This window comes from Maylandia zebra, linkage group LG7 (genome assembly GCF_041146795.1).
Source record: "Maylandia zebra isolate NMK-2024a linkage group LG7, Mzebra_GT3a, whole genome shotgun sequence".
NCBI lineage: Eukaryota > Metazoa > Chordata > Actinopteri > Cichliformes > Cichlidae > Maylandia > Maylandia zebra.
Genome location: NC_135173.1, coordinates 32,168,801 through 32,194,551, shown reverse-complemented (window position 1 = coordinate 32,194,551; position 25,751 = coordinate 32,168,801). Strand labels below are relative to the sequence as shown.

The 25,751-nt window shown below is 41.4% G+C and overlaps 2 protein-coding genes across 2 annotated transcripts; both read right to left on the bottom strand.

Annotated features, from left to right (window-relative positions):
* Positions 1-3,878: 3,878 nt before the first annotated feature.
* LOC106676201 (leukemia inhibitory factor receptor) lies at positions 3,879-11,413 on the bottom strand. Its single transcript, XM_023154679.3, has 11 exons — positions 11,229-11,413; positions 8,512-8,657; positions 8,270-8,420; positions 7,920-8,183; positions 7,684-7,810; positions 6,534-6,670; positions 6,307-6,452; positions 6,064-6,217; positions 5,524-5,637; positions 5,333-5,423; positions 3,879-4,885 (listed from the first exon to the last, which is right to left on the bottom strand). Coding segments are annotated over exons 1-11 (1,395 nt in total). The 5' UTR covers positions 11,293-11,413; the 3' UTR covers positions 3,879-4,884.
* Positions 11,414-16,419: 5,006 nt separating this feature from the next.
* On the bottom strand, positions 16,420-25,659 carry crata (carnitine O-acetyltransferase a). Its single transcript, XM_004561904.5, has 14 exons — positions 25,482-25,659; positions 24,293-24,583; positions 23,603-23,721; positions 22,833-22,886; positions 22,520-22,685; positions 20,935-21,109; positions 20,674-20,852; positions 20,090-20,190; positions 19,746-19,865; positions 18,995-19,117; positions 17,530-17,665; positions 17,308-17,370; positions 16,986-17,123; positions 16,420-16,811 (listed from the first exon to the last, which is right to left on the bottom strand). The coding sequence occupies exons 1-14, from the start codon at positions 25,506-25,508 to the stop codon at positions 16,596-16,598; spliced, it is 1,908 nt and encodes a 635-aa protein (XP_004561961.1). The 5' UTR covers positions 25,509-25,659; the 3' UTR covers positions 16,420-16,595.
* Positions 25,660-25,751: the final 92 nt, after the last annotated feature.

Here is a 25,751-nt window from a genome sequence, read left to right as displayed (position 1 = left end):
TGACGTCAGTTACAACATGAGTCGCTTACCTTGTCCGTCACTTACCTCTCCCTTCCGTCCTCTTACCTTGTCGCTCCTTTGTTTATTGTGCATAAATAGTGAATTGTCCTGACACAATATTGCGTTTCGCTTCTGTTATTACCATGGTACATTGACAAAAACATATACTTTTATTCACAGGATAAAACAGTTGCTTTGTATCACCAATTGTCCAGTGCGATTACAACATACAATATTATTGTCACTGCTACATTTCTGTTATGCTACCAGATATTATTTCCACTGCTAATTAATTACCGTTAAGCTCAAAGGTTATATTAATAAACGGTTAACGAATGTGTATTTATGACGACGATTTGTGAGACTGGTAAACTTACCTTTGTTCGTACGATGGTCTTTCGTTCTACACGGTGCATTTCAAGGTCCTGCACCTGTCCGTCGGTAAACTGTACCTGGGCTTGTTGCAGTGACCTGAAGTTACTAAACTTCACGAGTGTATGCACTCACTCCAAGAACCGTATGATTATAAATATGAGCGTGGTGAAAGTTGGGCAGCACGCTAACGTCTTTTGTCCACTCTGTGTGCTCGTAAGGGTCTAAACCTTTCACTCCTTTGATTTTTTCCTTGTATCTTTTCTTTGTCTTTTCGTTGAGTCTGTCTTTGTACGGACCGGCATTGTTCTCCTTTTGTTTTGTACATTATTTTTTTGTGCGGCAAAGAAAAAACAAGAAGGTATTGGAACCGGAGAATGAACATTTTGCGGTGCCTCAAATGTTTGCATTTGATGCGGTACTTGGATTCAAAGGAGCTTGCCACTTCACAGACACTTCACAGGCGCATGGCACAACATAGAAGAGCCACCTCCACAGGACAAGACTCAGCAGTCCATCTGCATCTTAAGGATAAAGGTCACTCTTTCGAGGATGCCAATGTTCACATTTTGGACAGAGAGGACAGATGGTTTGAAAGAGGAGTGAAAGAAGCCATCTATGTCCACTGTGAGCGACCATCTTTGAACAGAGGCGGGGGTTTACGACACCAACTCTCTGCCATCTATAATCCAGTTTTGAGATCCCTTCCCAGACACCTTAACGCCCACTCACATCCTGGGCCATCTGACCTCAGGAATTCGCATGATAAGGTGGGGCCAGGTTTCACAATGAACACACCCGAAACTCTGGCTGATTGGGACCCACACCCAGTTTCACACCTTGGCTCAGGCGATTAGAGGATCATCAGGGGGTCCTTTTGTCCCTCTGTGGGGGGAAACTCCCACTAGGTTTATATCTGGGACTCTCCACCATTTGACCTTAGAACTGAAGAAGCTTCTCAGATGAGAGGTGAAACGTCTTCAAGTAACTTAAAGAAGTCCAGATGCTTTTCTTTGCAAGCTCCTTTGACTACGATGACCTGGATGACAGAACCTTCACAGGTACTTGGATTGTTTTGCCACGAGTTCCCGGCATGCAATGCGTGAAAATCACGTGATTGCTAAACAAGGGGGAGGGTGCATCTGGCCTCCTCGGCTGTAATTGGTCCAGCCCAGAGTCGATCATTTCCAATTGGCCAATCCAACACCTTTCATTATATATACCCTTCCTAAAATAAAAATAAAAATCCATCGGCCCATAAAAACAAAAAATCGCCAGCGACCCACCGGGCAGATGCCCGGTATGCCCGATGGCCAGTCCAGCTATGATAGCTGTGTAAATGCACTTTACACTCCTGGCATGCAACGTGTGACAGCTCATCATTAATGCAGAGCTGGCTCCCTCTAGTGTTCATTACTCATGCCAAAATCAACACCGCAGGTCACACAGTCTTCATGGTGCTTTACTGTTTCTCTGGAAACCAACAACCAAGTTTCTGGCAGTAACCAGACACAATCAAAGCATCACATAAAGCACTTTGGAAGCTTATTGTTTTACTGGTTTACAGCATTGAATCAAAGGTAAGTTCTTGGTTCTTATAAACACAGATCAAAGGAAAATATCTCTCATCAAATTTTTCACTAACATGGGCTAAACATTAATGATCAGTCAGTCGGTTCTAAGGTCACTCTGGTGTGCAATACTTGTTCAATTCAATTCAGTTTTATTTACTCAGCACCAAATCACAACAACAGTCGCCTCAATGCTCTTATTAATGTAAGGCAGACCCTATAATAATACAGAGAAAAGCCCAACAATCATATGACCCCCTATGAGTAAGCACTTTGGCGACAGTGGGAAGGAAAAACTCCCTTTCAACAGGAAGAAACTTCCGGCAGAACCAGGCTCAGGGAGGGTGGGCATCTGTTGCGACCAGGTGGGGTGAGAGAAGGAAGACAGGATAAGACATGCTGTGGAAGCTCCAACATGACCAGTTTAGTTTCTGTAGTGATGGCAGAGCCAGTCTGACACATGAACTGAAATCAGCTGATCATAGTGACAGTGCAAGAACCAATAAACAGGATCGATAGGCAGGCAGACTAGTGATTCCAAGGAATCGTTAGTACTGGATCCAATTCCCATCGCTACGGTTGACTGTAGTTTCCATGGAAAATTCTCTGTAAACACTTTCCATTTAGTTTCCGAGTAAGGGCACTAAAACCGTAAACACAGAAGATTCCTTTCAGAGTAAAAGCTGCATCGTTTAAATGTATTGGTTGCAATGGTAAGGCAAAGTTTTTACTGTGAAGGTGAACACTACCAGTTTCTGGTTTCTGTCACACTCTTCACAATTTCACAACTGCTCAAAGAGGAGTTATCAAGTGTTTTTTAGAGACCTGCTAGTAACCAAAGCACTACATCAGTTTCAAACAAACGACTTCCGGAGCCCATTTGAAGCCAGTCAGGAAACACACATTTTTACATGGCAACCAGTGGTCGCCAGATGATCTCTGACGAGTCTCTAGGGTTGGGCGACTGAGGTGTTAGAAAATAAGGTAACTTGAGGGATACGTTTTGTCATAGGAGCAGTAACCTTTCCTCTTTGTGTCCTAAAGAGAAGCAGGAATGACTGGCCAGTAGTCTGTGTAATGAACAGACCACAAAGGTACAACAGTGCCTTAGAGGAGTGGTTTTCAAATATGAAGGGATTCAAATCTCATAGAAAAAATAATATTTTGCCAAATTTTTCCTTTTCTGTGTGGATAATACGTAGGGCTTGCATGATTTTTTTTTAAAAAGAGAGGCCTCTGTCTGCAGAGATGCAGTTGAATAATAAAGTATGAATAGTTTGAGCAAGGGGGAAAATCATGTGAAACTATGGCTCATGTGAAACTGTGGGGATAGACAACATAGGAAGAGAGGCGCCAGAATGTGTCCATATGTATCTGCACTGTGACCGCTTTCTGACCTGGCCTTAAGCAGGAAACAGGGAAATAAACAGGGCAATGTGACATTTTTCATTTCTGAGAATAGCAGGAGGAATGTGGAGCCAGGATATATGTAGGTAAGAGACAAGACAGCTGCACATACCAACGGTCATAGGATAGTGTGTATGGATTCAGTGATATAGTCACATGTGGGGGTCAGGTCAAAGGTGTTCTAAATTTATTGTGGGCTTAGAGTATAAATGTAACAGACTGAAGGAGCGTCCTTCAGATCTGCAGGAGCACTGTGCACATCTCCACATGCGCATGTGTAAATAAGGAGGAACATGGGAAGTGAAGTATTCTGTCTCGTGTCTTACCAGGTCAGAATCAAAGGATCGGGAGCAACAGCTGGTCGCAACAGTCTGTTTAACCACGTACAACCTTTTGATTTTGCACCTAAACAAATAAAAGAACGGGTGCTAATGTATACCTTTTACAGGTTTTGAACAAGTATGTGCCTCTTTGGTCCTCAGAAGGTACAAATCAATTCAGTTCAGAATCAGAAACCTTTATTGTCATTGAGCATCAGCTGTTAGAAGCAGCTCTTGGTAGCAGCATTTATAATACATAACAATAAAACCAATAAATAGGTAACAATAAAAACAAATTTAAAGAATACAAACTATCTAATCAATAAATTCAATTTTATTTATATGGAGCCAAATCAGAACAGCTGCCTCAAGGCCCAGTACATTGTAAGGTAAAGACCCTACAGTAATAAGAGAACCCCAACAATCAGACAACCCCCTTTGAGCAACAATGGAAATAAAAAACTCCCTTTTAACAGGAAGAAACCTCCAGCAGAACCAGGCTCAAGGAGGGGCAATCATCTGTCACAATCTGTTGGGGTGAGGATAGGAAGACAGCTCAAAGACATGCTGTAAAAGAGAGCCAGTGACTGGCTCATGTGACTGAAGCAAAACCCAGCCCTAACCCTAGCCGAAGACGATAATGAAGTTGATTAACTATGTTGTAGTTCAGGGGTGGGCAATTCCAGGCCCCGAGGGCCAGTGTCCTGCAGGTTTTAGATCTCACCTTGGGTCAACACACCTGAATCACATGATTAGTTTGTTACCAGGCCTCTGGAGAACTGCAGGAGCTAATTTAGCCATTTAAATCAGCTGTGTTGGTCCAAGGACACATCTAAAACCTGCAGGGACACCGGCCCTCGAGGCCTGGAGTTGCCCACCCCTGTTGTAGTTAATGATGTCTAAAGTTCCTGTGTAAAGTTTAAATGTGTTCACACATCTAGCAGCTATGCAGATGTCTTGGTAGTAATAAAATGTATGTGGACACACAGGAAATGGGACTGTGTGGTTACTCCTCTGTGGGTAAAGTGGGGCATGGCGGGGTTTCTGCAGAAGCCTATTGTAGTCATCTTTGGAAGATGGAGAGAAGGTACAACACATCAGGTCCTGGCTACCAACAGGCTCTAGTGGTCAGAAATTATCATGCAGTTCAGGAACATCCATGACCTCGCTGTAGTGACTCTGACCAAAGTGATGATGATCAAACACATGTTCATTCTGAAAAACAGAGAAAATGACCTCATGATAATGCAATATACAGGGAAACTAATAAAGAACTGAGTAGTACAGTTGTGTGGAGTATAGAGGTAGCATTAAGCAGCCAGACAGAAAGTAATTTATTGCACTCCTCGTTGCATCCATAAACTGACCTGAAACACACAAGAAATATCAGCTAACAAAAGAAACAACAGTTCCCCGACAGATATCCTGATTCTCTTACAGATATGTCAATATGGGGTCACTAAAATTAATATTGAATCGGTGCGTGACGTTGCCTAAACAATGCTGGATTCTGTAGTTTGTGGTTCCCTCCCAAATCGGACCACAACTGACATGTTTAGCCGAATGCTCTCTTTGTGCTTGATGCTGTTGGGTGATAGAATGCATGAAAATAAATGCCAAACAAAGATTTGGAGACAAAAGAGGCAAATGTGCACTGCTTACCACACCCGGTGTCTGTAGCAGAGGATTGTGCAGATGGACAGAATAATAAAAACTGCTCCCAGGGCTATCAAGGTCAGCACTGTCAAGTAAGCTGGTGAAAATAATGAAACGCATCGAGTAAATCAAAGAAAATGATACAGTTGACAGTCTAATTAAAGAAAACAGTCTTCAAGATGAAAAAAGTAACCTACTCGATGGATTCAAAGTAACGGTGTTGGATGAAACTGCTGTTTGTGCGTTTATCATGAAGGTGTACGAACTGATGTTCAGGTTCTTTTCAATCAGGCTGGTAGCTCCAAGAGCAACTGTATCAAGACAGAGTGACCACCAATATTAAAACATAAACACATCTTTATGATCTTCAGGCAACCAGCTAATCTTTCTGTGTAGAGAAACAAAATCAGGAGTCAAACCTTGCAGATTAAATATTTTTCTTCTAGAAATGTTCATAATCAATCAAAAGATAGATTGCTGTGTTTTTATGACTCCAGTGGGACCATGATTTACAAAATGAGCACCACATTTACTTCAGTAAGAGACTTTAATCAATCAACTGAGACCAAAAGCTCATCAGGTAAATGTTTACTGAAGTCACATCAGTTGAGAAGCAGCAACTTTTTCTTACTTTCATATGACCTGACTTTACTCAGACTGTATAAAAGATTTGACTCATCTGTATCTCATCATACAGTTTTATTTAAAACCCTATGATTTTTAAAGAAAATACTTACCATCACCCTTCGTGCAGATTTTGACACTTTTGCTCCAGTCACCCCATTTCCAGAAATGCTGTGCTGTTCCACATCGGACCCTCACAACATAGTCCCAGTGTGGTATCAAGTCCTTGATGACTGCAGCTGTGAGGCCAACTCCAATGTTTTCAGTCTACAAGGACAAAAATTATGTTAGCTGACTTCAGTGAAGACTTTTACTTTGAAAAGCCAATACCTTAGCCTCCTTTTTAATCTACTCACTTTGGTATTAGAGTTTCCATCACTGACATGTACTTGGCATGTGATGTTGAGATTACTGTACTTCTGCACAGTCCAGCTCCATTTCAGACTGATGTTTCTGGGGTTCACAGTTGAAGCTGCCACTTTGTCTGGAGCAACCAGGTGCACTAAAACAAGAGATCACAACAATCAGCTGATCTTAAAGATTAAAAATAATCATTTTAACGAAATTTTATTCAAAGCTTTACCTCTTTTGGTCAGGTCCGCGTTGTCATGGATCTCGAGCTTTCCCAGCCGATTAGTTGCTGTTAAGGTCCAGTTCCTCTCAGCTGCATCCAGCTTTACTTTTTGCGAGCATTTACCTGAACGTCCATTGATGCATGAGCTAAAATGTAAAAAATATACACCGCTATTACTAAATATTTACAACTAAATAAATACAGAGGCTAGCAGGACTGCACATTCACTAGGAAGCAAAGTAAGAGTACGTTTTAAATTTGTCATTGACTGAACTCCTTATTGCTTAATCAATAATGTTTGGTGCTTTAAAGTTTAGTCTATAGATCCCAAAATGTTTTTGCTTTGATGGTCTTTTAAATCAGAGCATTTCTCTCAACTGCTTGAAACTACTTTTATAAATATTCAGGTTTTTGGGTTTTTTAAGAACTCTGGTGACGAGGTGTAATGTGTGCAGTTTTCACTGCAAATCATATAAAGTGAAATTAAAGAAGAATAGCCCTGAAAACAACTCCACTGTGATTTCATCAAGGACGTTCTCTTTGTAAACTCACTTTGACTTTTGACCTATATGGCATTACATACTGTGAGAAGCATAACTACTGTTTATCCCATAATTAATCAATTTGTTTTTTGGACTATGTTTATTCTGGGCACTTTATTTTAGTTTTCAAATAATGTGTTAACCATCTCTGCGTGTGTGTGTGGCTTATACTTGGATATGCATGGATTTTACAAAGGAGAGTGGCGCACTTTAAAAGGGAATGTTTTGACAAGGCCTGATATGTTGTAGATTTTCACTCTAACTAAAAGTAGTAAACAGGGCAGCCTGTCTGTCTGTGATAGCACTGGAGTCTGCATGCTCTCGCAGTAGAGCACTTTGCTTTCTGACTATTATTTTTTCAGGTTTTTTTTTCCCCAATAAATCATCCTGCAACTGAAGTTGTATAGCAAGTGCTCATTTTTGTAACTTCTGACTACAGATCATCGAGATCATCTAAAAGTACTGTTCATCAACTTTTTGTTCTTCTGAATCTGAAACGGTCTGCAGTGGTTTTTAACAAGGTGTCCAGTGAGGTGTCTTATTTTAAGATTCACACCCTCAGATGCTTCCATACAGGAGACTGTAGATATATTAGGGGTGGTTGGGTCTTATTATACCTTCCTTGGAGCTGATATGTTCTTTCCATTGCAGGATGTTCGTTTGCTGCCCTTCCTACGTTCCAAAAACAATCGATTGATTCCAGATCCCGGGTTTCACACTTAAGATCACTGTCATCAGGAGGATCTAAGTTTGTGGCAAATACCAGGAAAAACAGAAGCACATTTAAAAGAGAACCATTTATTTACAAGATCAATTTGAGAAACCACAATCTCAAATGCTACATCATACTTACAGCTGGCGTGAAAACTGGCTCCGTTGATGTTTCCTTTGGTTGTGTCACATATTACATCACTATAGTTTTCTGATTCTTGGTCCAGGTGAACAGTCAGGGAGTGCACATGTTCACTGATCTTTGTAGTTGTTACATTAGTGCCTTTGTAGTCATATAGAAACATTGTTTTAATACTTTCCCCATCTGGCACCATGCAGCAGAATGTGGCTGTGCTGCCCACCTCCAATATTTGGTCTCTTGGGAGAACCAGTATTTCACCCTGGTCTGAAGAAGCACAGTGATAAGAATAAACGAGACTGTAAAGTGTTTAAGAATCAAAAAAGATCAAATGATTTGAACTTAATATTAACCAGGTAGTGTCTTCTGCATCCATGGGCTTGATTGGTTGTTGTATTGGGACCTGAGCCGGACTGAATGGCGAGCACACTGCGATGGTAAATGGGAAGTCCATTTCCAGGAATGAGTAGATCCTATCTCTGCAGGTGCCACAACAACTTCACCCTACAACATTATCATAAACACATTAGAGGAACAGCTTTTTGTTTGGAGGCTACAGAAGTGAGGATTATAGTTACCCATAATAATCTCTTACATTGTGTTCAGGTTTGTCTGCAATGAGAAGCTGCAGCTCGTACACGAGCCCATCTCGTATCACAGAGCAAGAAGGGTCATCTTCCCACTTTAACAGGAAACTGTCGTAGTCAAGAGTCACATTCTGAGGTCCACAACGCAAAACACCTAAAGGAAGTGACCACAGGACATTTTATGGTTAAAGTGACCTGAACAATTCTTCACAGTCATCGTTGGGCTATTTGAACAGCAGTCAGTGAGGACACAGCCAGTGGTGCCAATAGTGTCGTCACTGCCCGGGCATCAAATACTGATGTTTTATTAAAGACTGTCATATCTATCTGTGCTGGTGGATGAATGAACCTACTATAGCAATCCACTTCTTAGAGCTGATGTCATTAGACATTTTCAGGTTCAAACACTACTTCAGTTCTCGAATTCAAACAATGAGCCACCAACAAAAAATTGGATATCGTATTTGAAGTGCATGTTGTGTTAGCCAGTGTTGAGCATCAAGCTATGAGGCAGAAAATTGTGGTGATCCCGTCATGTGCAATGTCCTGTAATGTAGTTATACCCATCAACTCCCATGGTAAAATATCCAACTTTAGAGCAGAAATAAACATGTTCACAACCTGATACAAAAGAGTTTTGGCCTCTGTAAACCCCTGTAATAAACAAAATAAAATCAGTTTACATTTGAGAAAAAAATACATTGTTAAAGTTTACAAAGCAGGCACTGGTGTACAAAGTTATCACAGCATGTCCAAAGGTCAAAACTGGAATGAGATGTATCATTGAAAAATAGAGGAGAGAGAGACACTGCAGCACAAGTCTGCCAGAGGCAGGAGGTAAAAGATTTCAAAGACTCAGAGAAAGACCAAGAAAAGCTTCTCTTCTGCAGAGAGGCCTTCAAGCCAGACATAAGTATGCTAAGGACACGTGGAGAAAATTACGCATAATAGAAGTATGTCCATTAGTAGATATGACAAAATGAGATCTCTTTGGCTAAATTCAATTCAATTATATTCAGTTTTATTTATACAACGCCAAATCACAACAACAGTTGCCTCAAGGTGCTTTATATTGTAAGGTAGACCCTACAATAGTACATACAGAGAAAAACCCAGACTGTTTGGGGTGAGAGAAGGAAGACAGGATAAAGACATGCTGTGGAAGAGAGCCAGAGATTAATAACAAGTCTGATTCAATGCAGAGAGGTCTGTTAATACATATTGAGTAAGCAAGGTGACTGAAGAAGAAATATGCAATGTATCATGGGAATCCCCCATCAGCCTTCGTCTATTGCAGCATAACTAAGGGAGGATTCAGGGTCACCTGGTCCAGCCCTAACTATATGCTTTAGCAAAAAGGAAAGTTTTAAGCCTGATCTTAAAAGTAGAGATAGTGTCTGTCTCCTGAATCCAAATTGAAAGCTGGTTCCACAGAAGAGGAGCCTGAAAACTGAAGGCTCTGCCTCCCATTCTACTTTTAAATACTCTAGGAACAACAAGCCTGCAGTGTGAGAGCGAAGGGCCTGATTATTTAAGACCTTGTCTGTGAGGAGCAGGATTTTGAATTCAATTCTGGATTTAACAGGGAGCCAAAAAGGGGAAGCCAATACAGGAGAAATATGCTCTCTCTTTCTAGTCCCTGTCAGTACTCTTGCTGCAGCATTTTGAATTAGCTGAAGGCTTTTCAGGGAGTTTTTAGGACTTCCTGTTAATAATGAATTACAGTAGTCCAGCCTGGAAGTAATACATGCATGAACTAGTTTTTCAGCATCACTCTGAGACAGGATATTTCTCATTTTAGAGATGTTGCGCAAAAGAAATGCTGCTTATGTTTGGAGAAAGAAGAAGGAGGTTACAGCTCGAGAACACTGTCCTTCTCATACAGAAAAGACTCCCATGAAGATATCTAAAGATTAAAAGCAAAAAAGCAAAGAAGAAAAATCCATCAAGCAAGTCTTGATGCAAGCTTACTCTTCCAGGTAAGGAAATCCCAAAAAGTTGATTTTGTTTATCTGGATTGAAGCCCGAAGAAGTCACTTGGATGAGTAATGAAACGATACATCCAGATGAACAGGATCAACTTTTTGGGAATCCCACTGTAAAGTTGTGAGGTGAACTGAAGATGTGACCATTTGTGTCCACAATAGTAATAATAATAATAATATCCTAGAATTTTGCTCAAAAAAGCTGAAGCAGACTTCATGGGGCCTGTTAGTAAAATTAGCCACACAGCATTTTATATTTTTTGTCAGATATTTGAGTTACAAAAAAACCCCAAACCCACCAACAAGAGGTCCACAATTATCGAAGCTAAAGACCAACAGATAGCTCGCAATGAGGTCTGTGCCCATCTGCTAGTCAAAACGATGTTGAAAATGCAAACTTTAAACCTTTATAAAACATTTAAATGGGTTGGTTATAAAAAACGAATTATCAATTAAAAAATCACCCCCTGTGCAGTTGTTACAAAGGGGAAATTACAGACACTACTTATGCCTTGATTCTGCATCTCAGTGGCTAATGCTTCCTGAAAACTCTGGTGAGTGCAAAGTCAACATAACCTGGAGCTCCACTGCATGTCTTTGGCTTTTAGCATACATAGTAAAGATTCTTTGTGCAAACTCAGGTGTATACACAACTAAGAGCTGAAATCTGAAATCTTCTTTACTAAAAATATCCAATCCTTTTCATACCTGAAGACTATTACAGAGGACGACATACTTACCCTCTCCTTGTCCATCTTGCGTGCTTTGTCTGAAGAGTGAAAACAGTAGCAACCATGTGATCATGATCTTCTTCCTTTGAGGCAATGAGCATCAGCTAACAGGTGGCTGAAAAGCATATGAAGCAAGGTTCAGGTTTTTTTTGAAGAATCAGTGCGCAAAATATCAGAGAGAAGAAGAAAGTTAGTGTCAGGTTACTCTGTGGAGCTGTGCTCCATTCACACACTCACTCTGCAGATCCATTTATATAGTAATGACTGTGAGAGCCAGGTGGACCACACACAGGAAGCTGTGTGTTCTCATAACTAGGACTCAGCTGCCAGTTGGGACACGCCTCACCCACTCTGCTGCTTTTACTGGGAACTGACCTTTTAGAAAAACATCAGTCAGAGGGAGTGAATCAGAGCCAACAAACAGAATCAATCCAAACTTCCTCATCGGATTCATCCCTCCATTACACCTGCTGGAACTAGTGTTCAGTACAGTTCTTGTGCAGTGTGGCATACCTCATCCTCTTTTACCCATTTCCTTCATAAAGAATGGCTTCTTGACAGCCACCCTTCCACTGAAACCATTTCTGATGAGTCTTCAGTGAACAGCAGATGAATCAGCTGAAGGGGCAGCTGCACCTCTCAGGTGTTTGCTGGATTTTTTTCCCCTAGTTCTTAAGGACATGACTTTCAGATTCTGGTCACCTGCTGTAGATAGCTTTGAGGTCTGTCACTTCTTCTGTTATCCACCACGAGACAAGATCTTGCTTGGAGTCCAAGACTGAGTGTGATTGATGGTCATTTGTAGGAGATGAAACTTTTATGTTATGTGTGTTTTTCTGGATTTTTGTTGATATTCTGTTTCTCTCCTTTAAAATTGGAGGCAGCTAATTTCTTTGTGTGTGAGCAAACTTACAAATTAAGCAGAGGATCAAATAATTATTTCACCCAGTGTACACACACACAGACACGCACACTTCTCAGTCCATACAAAGAGCCCTTCTAAGGTCTGAGTGACTGTGAGGGCGAAATCTGTGGAAAATGATGTGTTGCATGATGATGTATTTCTCATAACCTAATCTCTACTTTTCCAGTCATTTAAAAAGATTAATTATCTTTACACAGATTACAAAGAGGGTCTTCAGTCATGACTAACAGAAGAATTCCTTCCACTTCCCGCTTTCCACTGTGTTTTGGCAGCAAGTGACGGTTTAGAAATTTCAGAGAAATTCAAGCACGACAGTCAAAATGTGAGTTTGCAGTTTCCCTGTGAGTGTTTGGTTTTAGGGATGGGGGCAAGGTAGACAAAGAACAGGGTCTGAATGAACCGGAACTGAACTTCAGCTCCAGCATGAGCCGCACTGAGTCATTGGTTTACTCAAAGTCTTTTCATGTTTAATTCACTGTAATGTTTCGTCTGCTGGGAAATGTCACCTTCTGACTACAGCAATATAAAAACACAAGTGTCCTGCACAGTTCCCACCAGTCACACACGGCATGAGGCTCCTATGATTTCTGCATTTAAGAACCTTAAAGGTACTTATTGTAGTTGTGGTTGAGTTAAACTGAGTTTATTGACTCCAGAGGAGCCAAATTCGTGCTCATTTTATGCTTCATCTTTGGCCAAAAATTTGCTTCACGCCGTGTCCTGGAAACCCATCAGGAGCAGTTGTTTGATTCTGTTTGTGGGTGGCCGGTGCTTTTTGGTCAGCATGATTTGAAAGAATAATCATAGGTCACATATTAAATGTTCATGTCATACTAAATGTCCAGTTGGAATAACATTGGACTCTTTCTCATCCTATTTGTTGTTAGTGGCAAATATTTGGGGCTTTCCAGTGTGACTGTATTCACATGGGCAACACGAGGCCAAGCTTTGCTTCGCATTTGGTGTAACACATCAGACTGTTCATGCTTTCATGCTTATGTAGCTTTGGTTAAAGTGTTTTTTTCCCCTAGTGCTAAACAAATTATTCACCATCACCGTCACATCATAAAAAGGGCTTGTTATATATTTTCCAACAGCAATTTTAGCACAGGGGAACTCCAGGCCTCGAGGGCCGGTGTCCTGCAGGACATGTCTTGAAGTTCTCCAGAGGCCTGGTAATGAACTAATTATTTAATTCACGTGGGTTAACCCAGGGTGATATCTAAAACCTGCAGGACACCGGCCCTTGAGGCCTGGAGTTCCCCACCCCTGTTTTAGCAGATTATGAGTCTACCTTCCGACTGTGGAGCCCATTTAAATTCAGTAAATATTATCACCTTCACAGGACCAAGTTGCTGCCACGTGATTGGCTGATTTGTGTTAAACAACTTAACTGGTATACCTAATGAAGTGGCTGTGAGTGTCCATGAACCATGGTGCTAAGAGAAAAAACAAACAAAAAAACCCCACATGTTACCATAAGAATAAAATAAAGAAAAACATACAAGAAACAAGTGCTTTGAACAATATTCATTTAATCATTCTTTTAACTTTGTATTTTTTACATTCACAATAATTATATCGTTCCCATCGTTTAAACTGGCCAACAAAATTCTGTTAGTCAAATGTGAACACACAACCTCATTTAGACTCCAGTAAACATGTTTTAGTGTAATCTTAAAGCCTAATCTTTAAGTGCTGCAGAACAAAGCAACATAACATATGGCCTTAAACCCAGTTAAGGCCATTTGCGATCTATGATTGTGGTGAACTTTTAGACTCTAGTCAAAAGTCAAGTTCACACAGTGTGGGAAAAGTCATCAAGAAGAGAAGGCAGAGTAGAGCAGGGTTGCAAAATGGCTTGCAGCTGTTACTGATTTCCAACAATGTGGTCTCTGGTGGGCTTGATCTAAACTTCTCTGGTTATGTTTTAAACTATGGAATAGTCCAAACATGTTATTTTCTAAAACTTTCTCCTATTTTTACAAGTTCAAGACTAAAAAAAGTAATAAAAACATTTTCACCCTGCGCAGCTTTGTGCATTACACAATGATGGAAGTCTAAGGCACACAAGTACAAACCAGACTGCTAGCTACAGATAACTAGAGATAACAGATAAATATTCTTATCAGACAACGAGCAGTCTTCATTAATGATTTTTTTTTTCAAAGTACAGAAAATAATCTGTGTGATCAAGTTTTTAGGGCCCGAGCACTGAGAGTGCGAAGGCCCTATTGTATCTGCTCCGTTTGTTCTTCTTCTTCTTGTTATTATTATTATTATTCAGGAAAAACAAGGGCGTTTTTCAGGGCCTAAACATGCTCAAAAACTCATGAAATTTTGCACACATGCCAGGTCTGGTGAAAAATTTTGTATTTTAATGGTTTTACATATGAGCACTGGGAAATGGCTCTAGAGCGCTACCTATGCCTTGTTAAATGCAGCCCTACGACCACATCGTTTGAGCTACATGTATGAAATCTGGCACACATGTGTATCATGCCGAGACAAACAAAAAAGTCTGTGGGCCCATTGACGCAAACCAAACAGGAAGTCCGCAATTTAGAAGTGAAGGTGACATTTTGGCTCTAATTTTGCCATTTCCATGCCTCGAACTTTTTTGAACTCCTTGGGATTTGGTCGTATAAGCTTCATCTTTGGTCAGTGCCAACTACACACCTGGGCCATGTTAAATTGTGGAGCTTTTGACTTTTCGCGATACGGTGAGCCCGTGGCGCCACGGCGAATTTCGATGACTCGCCATGAAAATCTTATAGCCTCTCATTTTGTCATACATTGTCCGATCTGGACCAAAGAGCACACATATGATAAGGCTCCACCCCTGAACATATTTCAACTGCCATATTTGACATCAGGGACAGCGCCACCTAGTGGGAACAGGAAATGTCATGTTTTACACTTTGGGGTACAGTATAGTGATGGGTGACATCTGCAGCCTCAAATTTCTCCAGGAAAGCCTTAAGGAGTTGGTCTTGGGTTACAGTGAAAACTGTGACTTTTCGCGAAAGGGTGTGACCCCAGCAGCATGGCGAACTTTGATGTCTCGCCATGAAGAAACAAATTAGTATAACTCAATGAAATCCAGTCTGATCAGTACCAGACTTTACAGGCATGATGTCAGACCCGCCCTGAACAGATTGATGTGCCCATTGTCGGAAATACGGACAGCGCCACCTAGTGGCAACAGGAAATGTCATGGCTTTAATTTTGTTGTACTGATTTTCACAGGTTGATCGTGGCCACCTCAAAAGCGGTGAATATCACCATCAGTCCCTCGTGATGCTTCAGTGCAAAAATTGTGACTTTAAACTGAACGGCGCATCCTGGTGGCAACGCGGTTCACCATGAACAATGAAGTGGCTTTTGAGGGGCTTGGAAAGTTTAAAAAGTCTTGAAATTTGGGCCACACCTCCAACGTGATGAAGGCTTTGTTGTTATGTGATCATTTTCCTTTGAATAGCGCAAAATGGCTCTGCAGCGCCCCCTACAAAATTTCAAAACATCAGCCCCTGCTCTGTGTTTTATGTCTGAAACCTGGTAAACTTATACAAGATATCAAGATGTACAAAAAAAGTCTCTTGGAGCAATATCCCAAATCCAACAGGAAGTCAGCCATTTTAAATTTAATGTGTAATTTCGGTGACATTTTCCCCTCTTTTCAGGCACCGTACTTTGACAAACTCCAAGTGATTTCATCATATTGAACCAATCTCCAGTGTGTGGAATCTAAAGACCTTTGTGATGTTAAATTGCGAAGCTTTTTACGTTCAGGGAAACGGGGTGGTCATGGCGGCACGTAGAGTTTCAGTCACTCGCCAAAAAGAAGTAATCTGCTGTCACTCAAAAACACAATGTCCAATCTCTCCCGAAGGTCGCAGGCATGATGAGACTTGAGCTCGGAAATGTTTGCTATGCCACTTGTCAGTATTGGTTAGAGCGCCACCTAGTAGGATGACTATAATAATCATGATTGACCGAGATGAAAAGTAAGCTGGTGGTTAAATGCATGAATTCCATCAATGTGACATCAGATCGGACGTGCTGGTTTTAGGTGTTGGTCGTGGCTCGACGTGCCGCGGTGTGAGGGCCCTCATAATGCTGCTTGCAGCTTTAATTTAATTTTATTTTTTTAAAGATTCAAAGAGTTTTGACTTGTTGGTTTTCGGTCTGATCAGGTGATCATGTGATGGTGAAATATCCAGTCAAAACCACCAAACAGTTAAATTTTCATGCTGTAAACATGTGCTTCACTCATTCTGTGATTTTTTATTTTATTTTATTTATTTTTTAGTAACATCATAAAATCATTAGAAATGTGGAGGACAGCAGTTCTCACTGATTCAGTCTCATTTAAAGTGCATCATAAATCAAACAAATCGACTGTCTCACTGCAGCATTTGTTTCATCTCCGGAAACGTTCGATTGGAGCCTCACAGTTTGGCTCTCGGCGCTTGCTCCAGCAGTGTCCTCATGTCCAGCAGCGCGTCCACCACTGCCTGAGCCAGCTGTGCTGCGGCTGTTTCTTTGCAGCTATTGAAAGCAGACACTGCAAAGTTGATGTGGTCGTTCATGGGGTTGTAGCACACACCGTACCCGTTGGGGACAACAGGGCCAAAGCACATGACGCAGTCGGTCTGGGATGGGACCTTTTTGAAGATATAAGAAGTAGAGGTTAGCTTGCAGGACGTTTAGATGTTTCAACTCATCTGGAGTTTGTGTTGCTCAAGTTACATAAAAAGAATTACATATACATGAAACCGCCAAGGTCGCAGGGTCACATTTTCTACTTGCATGTGTTGCTTCAGAATATTGTTGTATACCTGACTGGTAGACAGTCGATAGTGTAAGGCTTTAGTGTAGGCGGCGTCTTTCAAGACATCAGGGACGGAGAGGTTCTCTTCGATGGCCTGCATCTTCAGACCCAGCAGGTGTCTGTCGATGGCCTGACCACTGATTGCCTATGAAGGAGAGACAGAGCAAAAGCAATGATTTTTTTTTTTTTCCAGTGGATTCACTAAATATTCAGGTCCCTTCACTTTCTGCACCCATACTGTAGATGTGAGGCGAGAGTCACCTCTACTGTCACTGCAGAGATGTGCTCATTGCTGGACCTTTTACAGTCCCAGTGCTGTGAGCACTCACCATGTTAGTGTATGACTTGTGAGCCTTTACAGCCTTCTCCATGAGATCCACTTTCTCAGAGTTCTGTGTAAACAGGAAGAAGATGGAAAAATCAAACTTGCATTAAACTTGACTCACATTCATTTAACGAGTCTAGTTTAATAAAACCTGAATTTAAACAAGCCATTAAATCAAATAAAAACATTCATTCCTGGCCGCTGTATGATCAGTTTGGTGGCCGACCTGTTTGCTGGGATCGTCAAAGGCTCTGACGAAGGCGGCTGAGGCACGTGAAGCTGATCGTATCGTATCAGTACGACCGAGTCTGAACATCCGCAGGGAGGCGCTTTCATATGTGGCACAGCACTGCTGGTACATCCTGCAAGGAGAGAGGAGAGGATATTTTACCTCCAGGAACAAAAATGAGGAATTAAACTGCTCTGATGTTCAGTCACAGCTCCACTTCAGAAGACATAGTTAATTTAATTAAGATTTAAGATTTACAGAAGAATTTATATTTATATTAAATTCATATAAGAACGAAACTAAATAAAGATGACACTTGTAATCCTACCGATTACAGCAGTTTACAGAAGCATCCCAAAATCATCTCTCTGCTGAGAGATGCTTAAGAGGATCTTGCAGAACCTTTTTAAAAAAATAATAATTTTTTTACATAACCTGGGTTTAGCTGCACTGAGATGATAAAGAAGGCTAGAAGACACACAGAGGAATAACAGGGAAAATCTTGTAAATTTTTAAATTAAAAGCCCCTACACAGACAGAGCAATGGCTCATATGATGTCCAACCTAGGGCTGGGTATCGTCACTGATTTCTAGAATCGATTCGTTTCCGATTCACAAGGTCCCGAATCCACAATTCGATTCAATTCAATTTGATTTGAATCTGGGAAATTTTGACAGTCAGAAATATTATAATTCAGATCAGTACATTTACATATTTTTGTATCTATAAAAAGGAAGCTGACACACGCAAGACTTTATCAAAGGTGTGAGCATCACAGCAGATGCCTTTGTGTCAAAGTAGCTGAAGATAAAACACAGAAAAACATGAAGGTGATTTTCCTGACCTGGGAATTTATAAAAATATTCTGCAGTACATCAAAAATGAAAGAAAACCATTAATCAACACATGAACGTTAACTCTGAAGTTACAGCGGTTTTGTTAGAGACACGGCTGCATAATTTTAAAAAGTTTACATTTGTAGTTTGGATCTTCTTTTGCTGCTGGTTCGGTCAATATTGTTTGGAGAGAGATAAAACTAACAGCTTTATGATCAGCGCAAAAAGGGCGTGGACACAAAGCGCCAACAGATCAGAATCAGCAAGCTGTCGGCTTTCAACCCCGACCGTCAGCTGAGAAAGGCGACATCTCACTGATTCTGATCCGTCGGCGGGTCCGCGCTGTGTGTTTAAGTCTTTGTGCAGAATCCGTGTACCCGCTCTCATTTACTGTCTTAGCTGTTTGGTGGTTGTTGAAATTTTGTGATCTTTCACCTGAGATTCTGGCATTTCGGGAAAAATAAATTTATATTAAAAAAATCGATTCAGGATTTTAATGAATCGATTTCACGTTATCCAAGTCAGAATCGATTTTAATCGATAAATCGATTATAAAAACCCACCCCTAGTCCAACCTCTGTGCTACAGTTAGAAAGCCAGGCACTAACACCAACCAGCGCCTCACCTGTAGTAGGCCAGCTGCAGCGCCATCTGGATGAAGGCATCGGGACTCATCTTGTGGGCTTTTGGGAAGTTTTTTCCAAAGTGTCCGAAAACCATCACCCTCATGTCCAGGTCCTGGGCTAGTCTGTAAGGGAAAGATGTCACATTTACACTGACTGTTAACACGTATGCAGTCAGCAAGTTTGGACAACATTGTTGTACCAGAGTATTTAGACTATGATTTTCAGTATCATCATATTAAGATGTTCTTCTTTCCTTTTCATAAGGAGATGATATATTTCCATTTGCCTTGTTGTGTGCTGCACAAAAGCCCCACCAGAGGGCAGTATGTACTTGTAAACAATCTGCTGAGCTCAGCGAGATGTGAAACTGGCCACAAAGCGTATTAAAGCGGCAGTATATTTAGCTTTGTCCTACCGATACAGATAAGCTAGGTCACACAGATTAAGCTTGAAGAAAACTTTGGATAAAGAGGGTAAAGCTTCTAACTGGATTCATTTTTAGTCCCCAAGAAAAAAAACACAAGTTAAGAAAATCAAGAAAAAAAAAAGAAAAGAAAAGAAAAAAATCACAACCCATATGTTAGCTTTTTCATATTCACATGTCAGTACTGAACAAGGTTATCTCTTTATGTTTGTTTTACACACAACTGCTCAAATCTATATCAAATTATACCTGGGTTAACACAAATATTGTCCTGAAAAAATAAAATATTGCCCAAACATGATACTCATCCCAAAAGCTGCCCTCACGTGTTCATGCTGTTCTTGGCCTCCTCGATGTCTTTCTTGATATCCGGCGTGATGTGGAAGTCTAATTTCCGCGGCATGGGTAAAGGCACCATGGGAGACCGCACCATCTCAGGCTTCCTCCTGTAAACACAAAGAGAAAATAAAACATACACAGACTCTGTGTTTACACCAGAAAAAGAAATCTGAATGAGTGGATGAGATGGAAATTGAGCTGCAGAGAGCAACTGAAACAAATGTAGTGCTTTCAAACATGTCCAATCACGCTGTGGTGAACATTCCCATACCAGAGGCTCTAAAGGGTTCCTCTATGAAAATAAACTGAAGATAATCTGTGACCTACTTACGTGTACTCTACAACGTGGTCGATCAGGGCTACGATGGGTGGACCTTCAGCCGGAGCGTGCTCGTAGTTTGCTCCACACGCCCCATCCTCTCCAACAATGAACTGGAAGACAGAAGAAAAAACATTTAAGGAAAACACTGCACGTTTTCTCTATTGCTGAGGGATTTAACGGCCTTATTATATTATTATTACAGTAACCACAGTTCCAGTTTATCAAACATCAAAGCCCACTGAAGAGAGACCAAACCACCAGGGTGAGGAAACCAGGCCTTGCTGCAGGAGACAGGTTCAGAAACATCAAATGTCTTGATGCATGAAAACATGCATCCACTCATGTTTTTCAGCTAAAACTGTCCTGCAGTCTAAGATACAGCCACCTTCCTTCAGTTAAACTTGTTGTTTGTTAAGAGTTTGAGGGATTTAAAGGCTCTTCTGTAATACTGATGTTTCTCTTACAACACTTCAAGCTGAATTTAGGCTGAGTGAGAGAGAAACATCTGCATGTACAGACACCTTGGCGTGCAGGCTGTCTAATGAGGTTGTTGCTGTCTTTTGTGATCACTGTTGTATGCATGTGCAGGTCACCTGCAGCGTCTTGTCGAACCAGCGGTTGCCACTGTTCCACTGGCTGCCTCCTCCGTGCAGCATCTGGATGGCGGCACAGCTGCGGTAAAGCTCATTAGACACCCGAGGCATCGCTCCATCCAGACACAGTGTGAAGATGCTCCTCTGGATAGCCAGCACCGACTCTTTGTTGGTTTTATCTGCACACACAAAACAAAAAGTGACTAAACTGCTCCACAGACTAGCAGCTCTCATAACACAGTCAGCGTCCTGTTGGCTCACCTTTGATGAGGTTGAGGTAGGCTTTGCCCCACGAGTCTCGGTGCTGCGTGGTGAGGATGCCGACAGGCTCCGAGTTGGAGTTTGCTGAGGCACTGCAGATCCTCTCCAGCTGGACGCAGAGCTGATCTGCAGTCAGCGGAGTTCCGTCGCTGTTGTACACGTCCAGCACAAAGAACTGGATCCAAGTGGAAGAAAGAGGTTAAGTCAGAAATCAGTCTGCCAGATGCAGATGCAACAAAAGCTGGTGTCCAGACCTGTGTCTAACACATTCTTTGAATAGTTCCTGATTTAAATTAGGAAGCAAAAGTGCTAGAGTGGTAACTTTGGGGGATTTGTTAATCTTTCTACTAGGGTGACATACAAACATTCATCCATCACAAGTGATTAATATACTAATTTGTTTCTTAAAAACAAGCCCAGTCAAAGTTGTTTTTTTTTTTATGAATCAAAAATGCAAAAGATGAAGGAAATGATCCTGAAACTAGAAGAGCGCTCAGTTCCTCCTTTTATATGAATCACAAAAGGTTTATGTCTGTGGGTATAGATCTGCAAACCTATATAAATATTACTACTTTGGAAGAATGTATTAGGGGGTAATGCTAACTGCAGGCTAATAGCCTGGAACAAACCCTGGAATACTGTATGGCATTAGCTGAATATCGCCCCCTAATGGTGGATGCAGTGAAGAAAAAACCCCCCAAAAAGGTCCCAGTGTTTAAAACTCTCAGCCTTAAAATTAATTACTAACAACAGCAAGCAGCTAGACTCTTAATAAATAGGATGGCTGACTGACTGACTGTGCTTTTCTATTGTTTCTAAAATGCGTAAAGCAGTGCCAGGACTGCTAAAGGCCATGCTCGCTCAGATGTGCCAACTACAAAGCAAGTTTAACATATCCAGGATCGCTTTACTCATCTAGTTTCATTTATTATCACCAGTCAGGATAGGTGATAAAGATAACACATCACTGTTCAATCAAGCTATGAGTGTGTTCACTCAAAATCTTAAAATCTGAAGCAGAGAAAATACATAGCCTATGCATTTTGATATTTCAGCCCCGGTGGTTTTAGATTAGATAAAACTTTATTAATCCCTCAAGTAGGTTCCTCCGGGAAATCCTTCTTTTTTTAAAAGAGCAAGTAAAAATTATATATATATTAAAAAAAAGAAAAAAAGAATTCAAACTAATAACTACAGCGGTCCCCTTGTATAACGCCGTTCACCTTTCGTGTCCTCACTGATTTTTTGTGTGCAATTTTGACTCTGAAGTGTTGCACTGTATGTTTGTAAGTTTTCTCCCCAACAAACGCAACAATGTCGACGAAACATTTTGCACCGTCAAAGGCACCTTTGGTAGCACACAAAAGGCAGAGGAAGATGCTAACCATCGCACAAAAAGTTGGACTTCTGAACATCTGTTATTTCAAACATAGCCTGCCGGCCTGTTTCCGTGGCCAGAACACCACACAGGTTTCACGTGGCTGCTCCGTTCAGACCCATGAAAGTGCCGAGTGTACTCTGGAAAACTCGAGTTTACCGTGTTTGCTGATCTCTAACGTCAGGCTGCAGAAGGCGAGCTGCTTACCTGGAAGTTGTGCACTACGGTGATGTGTTTGGGGGGTCGTGAGCTCTTGGCGTGGTTCACCACCAAGTCTCTCTTCAGACCAGGGATCCGGCATGATGACAGCACCTCGTAGTACTGATTCATGCAGAGAGGCTTCCCTCCCAGGTACTCGACCGGAAGAGTTTCACTGAAAGAAAAATATTCTATCATTTACTGCATGCTTCGGTTTGACTGATTAAAACGTATTCAGGATCATGTTATCTCATTAAAATATAAAATTTCATCCCTGCTGAACATAACTGAATAAAAACCACATTTTAAAATACGTACTCACTTATCAATCATTGTCTTAAAGTCCAAAACGCCTGCTATCAGTTTAGCTGCAAACCTGAAGACAGATAGACAGAGATCAATATAATCTATTGAGTTTCAGTGACAGGAGCCCAGAGATTCACAGGGTATGCCAAAGAAAATGCTGAAAAAACATGAAACTTTGACAAGGGAAAAGAAAAAAGGAAAGGAGTAAAGGAAAGGAAAGGAAAGATGAAATAAAAAGAAGGAAAAAATAGGGGAAAGGGAGGGAGAGGAAATGAGGAAGTGAGAGTGAGAACAAAAAGGAAATGAAGGATAAAAAAGTAGATGAAAAAGTAGACGAAAGAGTAGAAGAAGAAGAGGAAGATGATGCAAGCTTATGAGTGGGTGGAAGGAAGGAAGGAAGGAATGAAGGAAGGAAGGAAGGAAGGTTCAAAGATCCACATCTTTTATTTACTTCAATGACTGAACTGAATGTGTTTATGATGGACACATGGATTCAGACCTAACCCTAAACACCACATGTTCAGTGGCGTTCACATTTTAGTCTAAAAACATGACATTTAGTCAAAATCTATTTGTTGCATCTTTTTTTTTTTTTCAAAAAGCCAAAAAAAAAATGGACAAAATTAATTTGGCCCAACCAGATCCTGTAAAAACAAACAATTCAGTCATCATCAGGGAAATCAAGGTGCATGACTTTATACTGCAGGGAAAGAGACACCGAAAACCTGTTTGGGATTCAGAGCAATAAAGAGACTCTGACATTTGGAAGAAGCTGCATGTGATCACCTTATTTGTCCTTTCTTATCACTGAAGTTCATGCGAGGCAAAACCAACCCAGGACTTGAATGGACGACCACAGGCAAACGATAGTCGAGGTAAGCCACCTGAACCCACCACTGTGACAGCTAAAGTGAGACAAACACACAGATAGGCACTGAGTGGATCACACACCAAGAAGAAGGACACAAAATAACTTTGTTATCAGATTTTCCTTTAAAGAAGAAATATTAGATCTTACAGAAAGACCCCTTAGCCTCTCCCTCACCAACAACAAAAACTAAGATGAGGCAGGACGTCTGACATCAACACTGCATAAAAAAGGTTGAGAAGAAACTGCTCTAGACAGTCAGTTTTTTTCTACTCTTAGGTCTGTGTGATGTTATACAGGAATATCATTAATATGGTCAAATCAGGCACAGAAGTCACACCCTCCTGTTCTTTGAGAGGGGTCAGCCAATCAGAAGAAAGTTGGCTGTGAGGAGTGTGAGGAAGTGAAATCTGACTTATTTCACACAGAGGAAGAATTAAAAGCCCAAAGTAAGAAAAAGGGGTATTATTTTGAACTGAAATTCAAACAAAGCTACTCTAGCAGAGTCCACAAATGAGAGTATGGAGGTGGAAATAAGCACCATAAGTCTAGTTTAATATATTTAAAGGACCAGAGTGCCAAAAACAAGGTCCCCTTTTTGAGCTCACCCAGTTCTCAGTTTTGGATGCCCTCTTCTCCAGACCCCTTTGCAGCCTCTCTCCAAGCCCTCCAGCTCGCTGAAACTCCTCCAGCAGCCCTTTGGTGTGCTTCAGCTCGTCTGCCTCCACAATGGGCTCTAGGGCGGCAAGGTATCGCTCACAGGTCTGCTGCAAAGTGGGGACAGGCAGGCATGGCAGCCCCTTCTGGTGGGTGAAGTATCGGCCAGCGGCTCGAGTGGCTGATACCGGTTTGACCAAGAAACTGGTCTTCACAAAACCGCAGGGCTTCATCATCCCCACCTTTAACAGAGAAATAAGAGAAATGACATTAAGACAAAAGCTTTGACTGCCACAGCGGATCATCAGCCACTTCCACAGCACATCTCACCACCTCTCGCTGTCCTCATTCATGTCCTGCACCATCCTCCCATACTTCCCTGCCACTCCTGACTTCCTCATGCACTATAACATTTCCTCTCTTGGCACCCTATCATATGCTTTCTCTATAGCCACTTCTCCATAAACACTGTCAAAGCAAACCTCACATCTACAGTGCTCTTTTCTTGGCATGAAGTCACCCTCCTGCTTGCTGATCCTCAACTCTCTCCTTAACCCAGCTTCAACAACCTTTTCCCATAACTTCATGGTATGGATCACCAGCTTTATACCTCTGTAGTTATTACAGCTTTGCATATTAGTTTCATGGGGAAAACTAACATCACAGGATAATGAGCAGAGGGTCAACAGCAAACCTACAAAACCAGATTATGATTCAACCAAAGAGTATTTAATGTGTTTAAAAGGTGTGCACACATGCTAATCTCATCGGTTTATTGTATTTATGTTGTAGCATCTGCTTTTAATCCAACTTACACAGGCTTGGACTACATTAAAGGTATCTTTAAAGCTGCAGTCACGCTGGTGTTCCACTGTCTTTGAGCTAAATTCACCTTTCACCCACTTCTGTAATTGCCGGTGCGTTAAATATTAGCCACAGCTAACAGCTAACAAACAGAATTTTCCGCCTAGTAGCAGCAGCGAGCTAATTAACTTACTCTAGCTCAGAAAAAAATCGAGTCTCGGGTGAATTAATTAACGTGGATGTCATTAATTCTGTCAGAGTGTGAAAGCTGAACTCGGGGGGTGGGGGACACACAAACAAACCAACAGTCAGTCCGCTAAAGCTGCCGTTACTCACCACAGATCTGCTGCAAATGCCCCACATTCTGCAGTCGGAGGTAGAAACGCCCACAAAAACACAGAGAGCAGTCCAATGAAGCACAGAGTCCGGCCACCACGATCTTACACAGCTTTATTTTTTTTTTATCCGTCAGGCGGGCGGTGCTGTAGCCTGACTTCACAGCCTCTCTGCAGCTGCTCAGTGCTTTATCTGCTAAAGTTACTCAGCTGGAAAAGAGCCGGGGTGGCCGGCTGCCCCAGATGCAATAAATAAGTGGCAGAGTAGCAG

What these genes read in the sequence shown, in the direction of transcription:
- LOC106676201 (XM_023154679.3), bottom strand. Translation starts at nt 11,292, where the DNA reads ATGATCACATGGTTGCTACTGTTTTCACTCTTCAGACAAAGCACGCAA. An exon ending in AATCTGCACGAAGGGTGATG is followed by an intron (nt 5,638 to 6,063) that starts GTAAGTATTTTC and finishes GTCTTGATACAG; the next exon opens with TTGCTCTTGGAGCTACCAGC. An exon ending in CGTTACTTTGAATCCATCGA is followed by an intron (nt 5,424 to 5,523) that starts GTAGGTTACTTT and finishes TATTTTCACCAG; the next exon opens with CTTACTTGACAGTGCTGACC.
- crata (XM_004561904.5), bottom strand. Translation starts at nt 25,508, where the DNA reads ATGTGGGGCATTTGCAGCAGATCTGTG. An exon ending in GATAAGAAAGGACAAATAAG is followed by an intron (nt 22,887 to 23,602) that starts GTGATCACATGC and finishes ATCTGTCTTCAG; the next exon opens with GTTTGCAGCTAAACTGATAG. An exon ending in CTACCTCAACCTCATCAAAG is followed by an intron (nt 20,853 to 20,934) that starts GTGAGCCAACAG and finishes TTGTGTGTGCAG; the next exon opens with ATAAAACCAACAAAGAGTCG.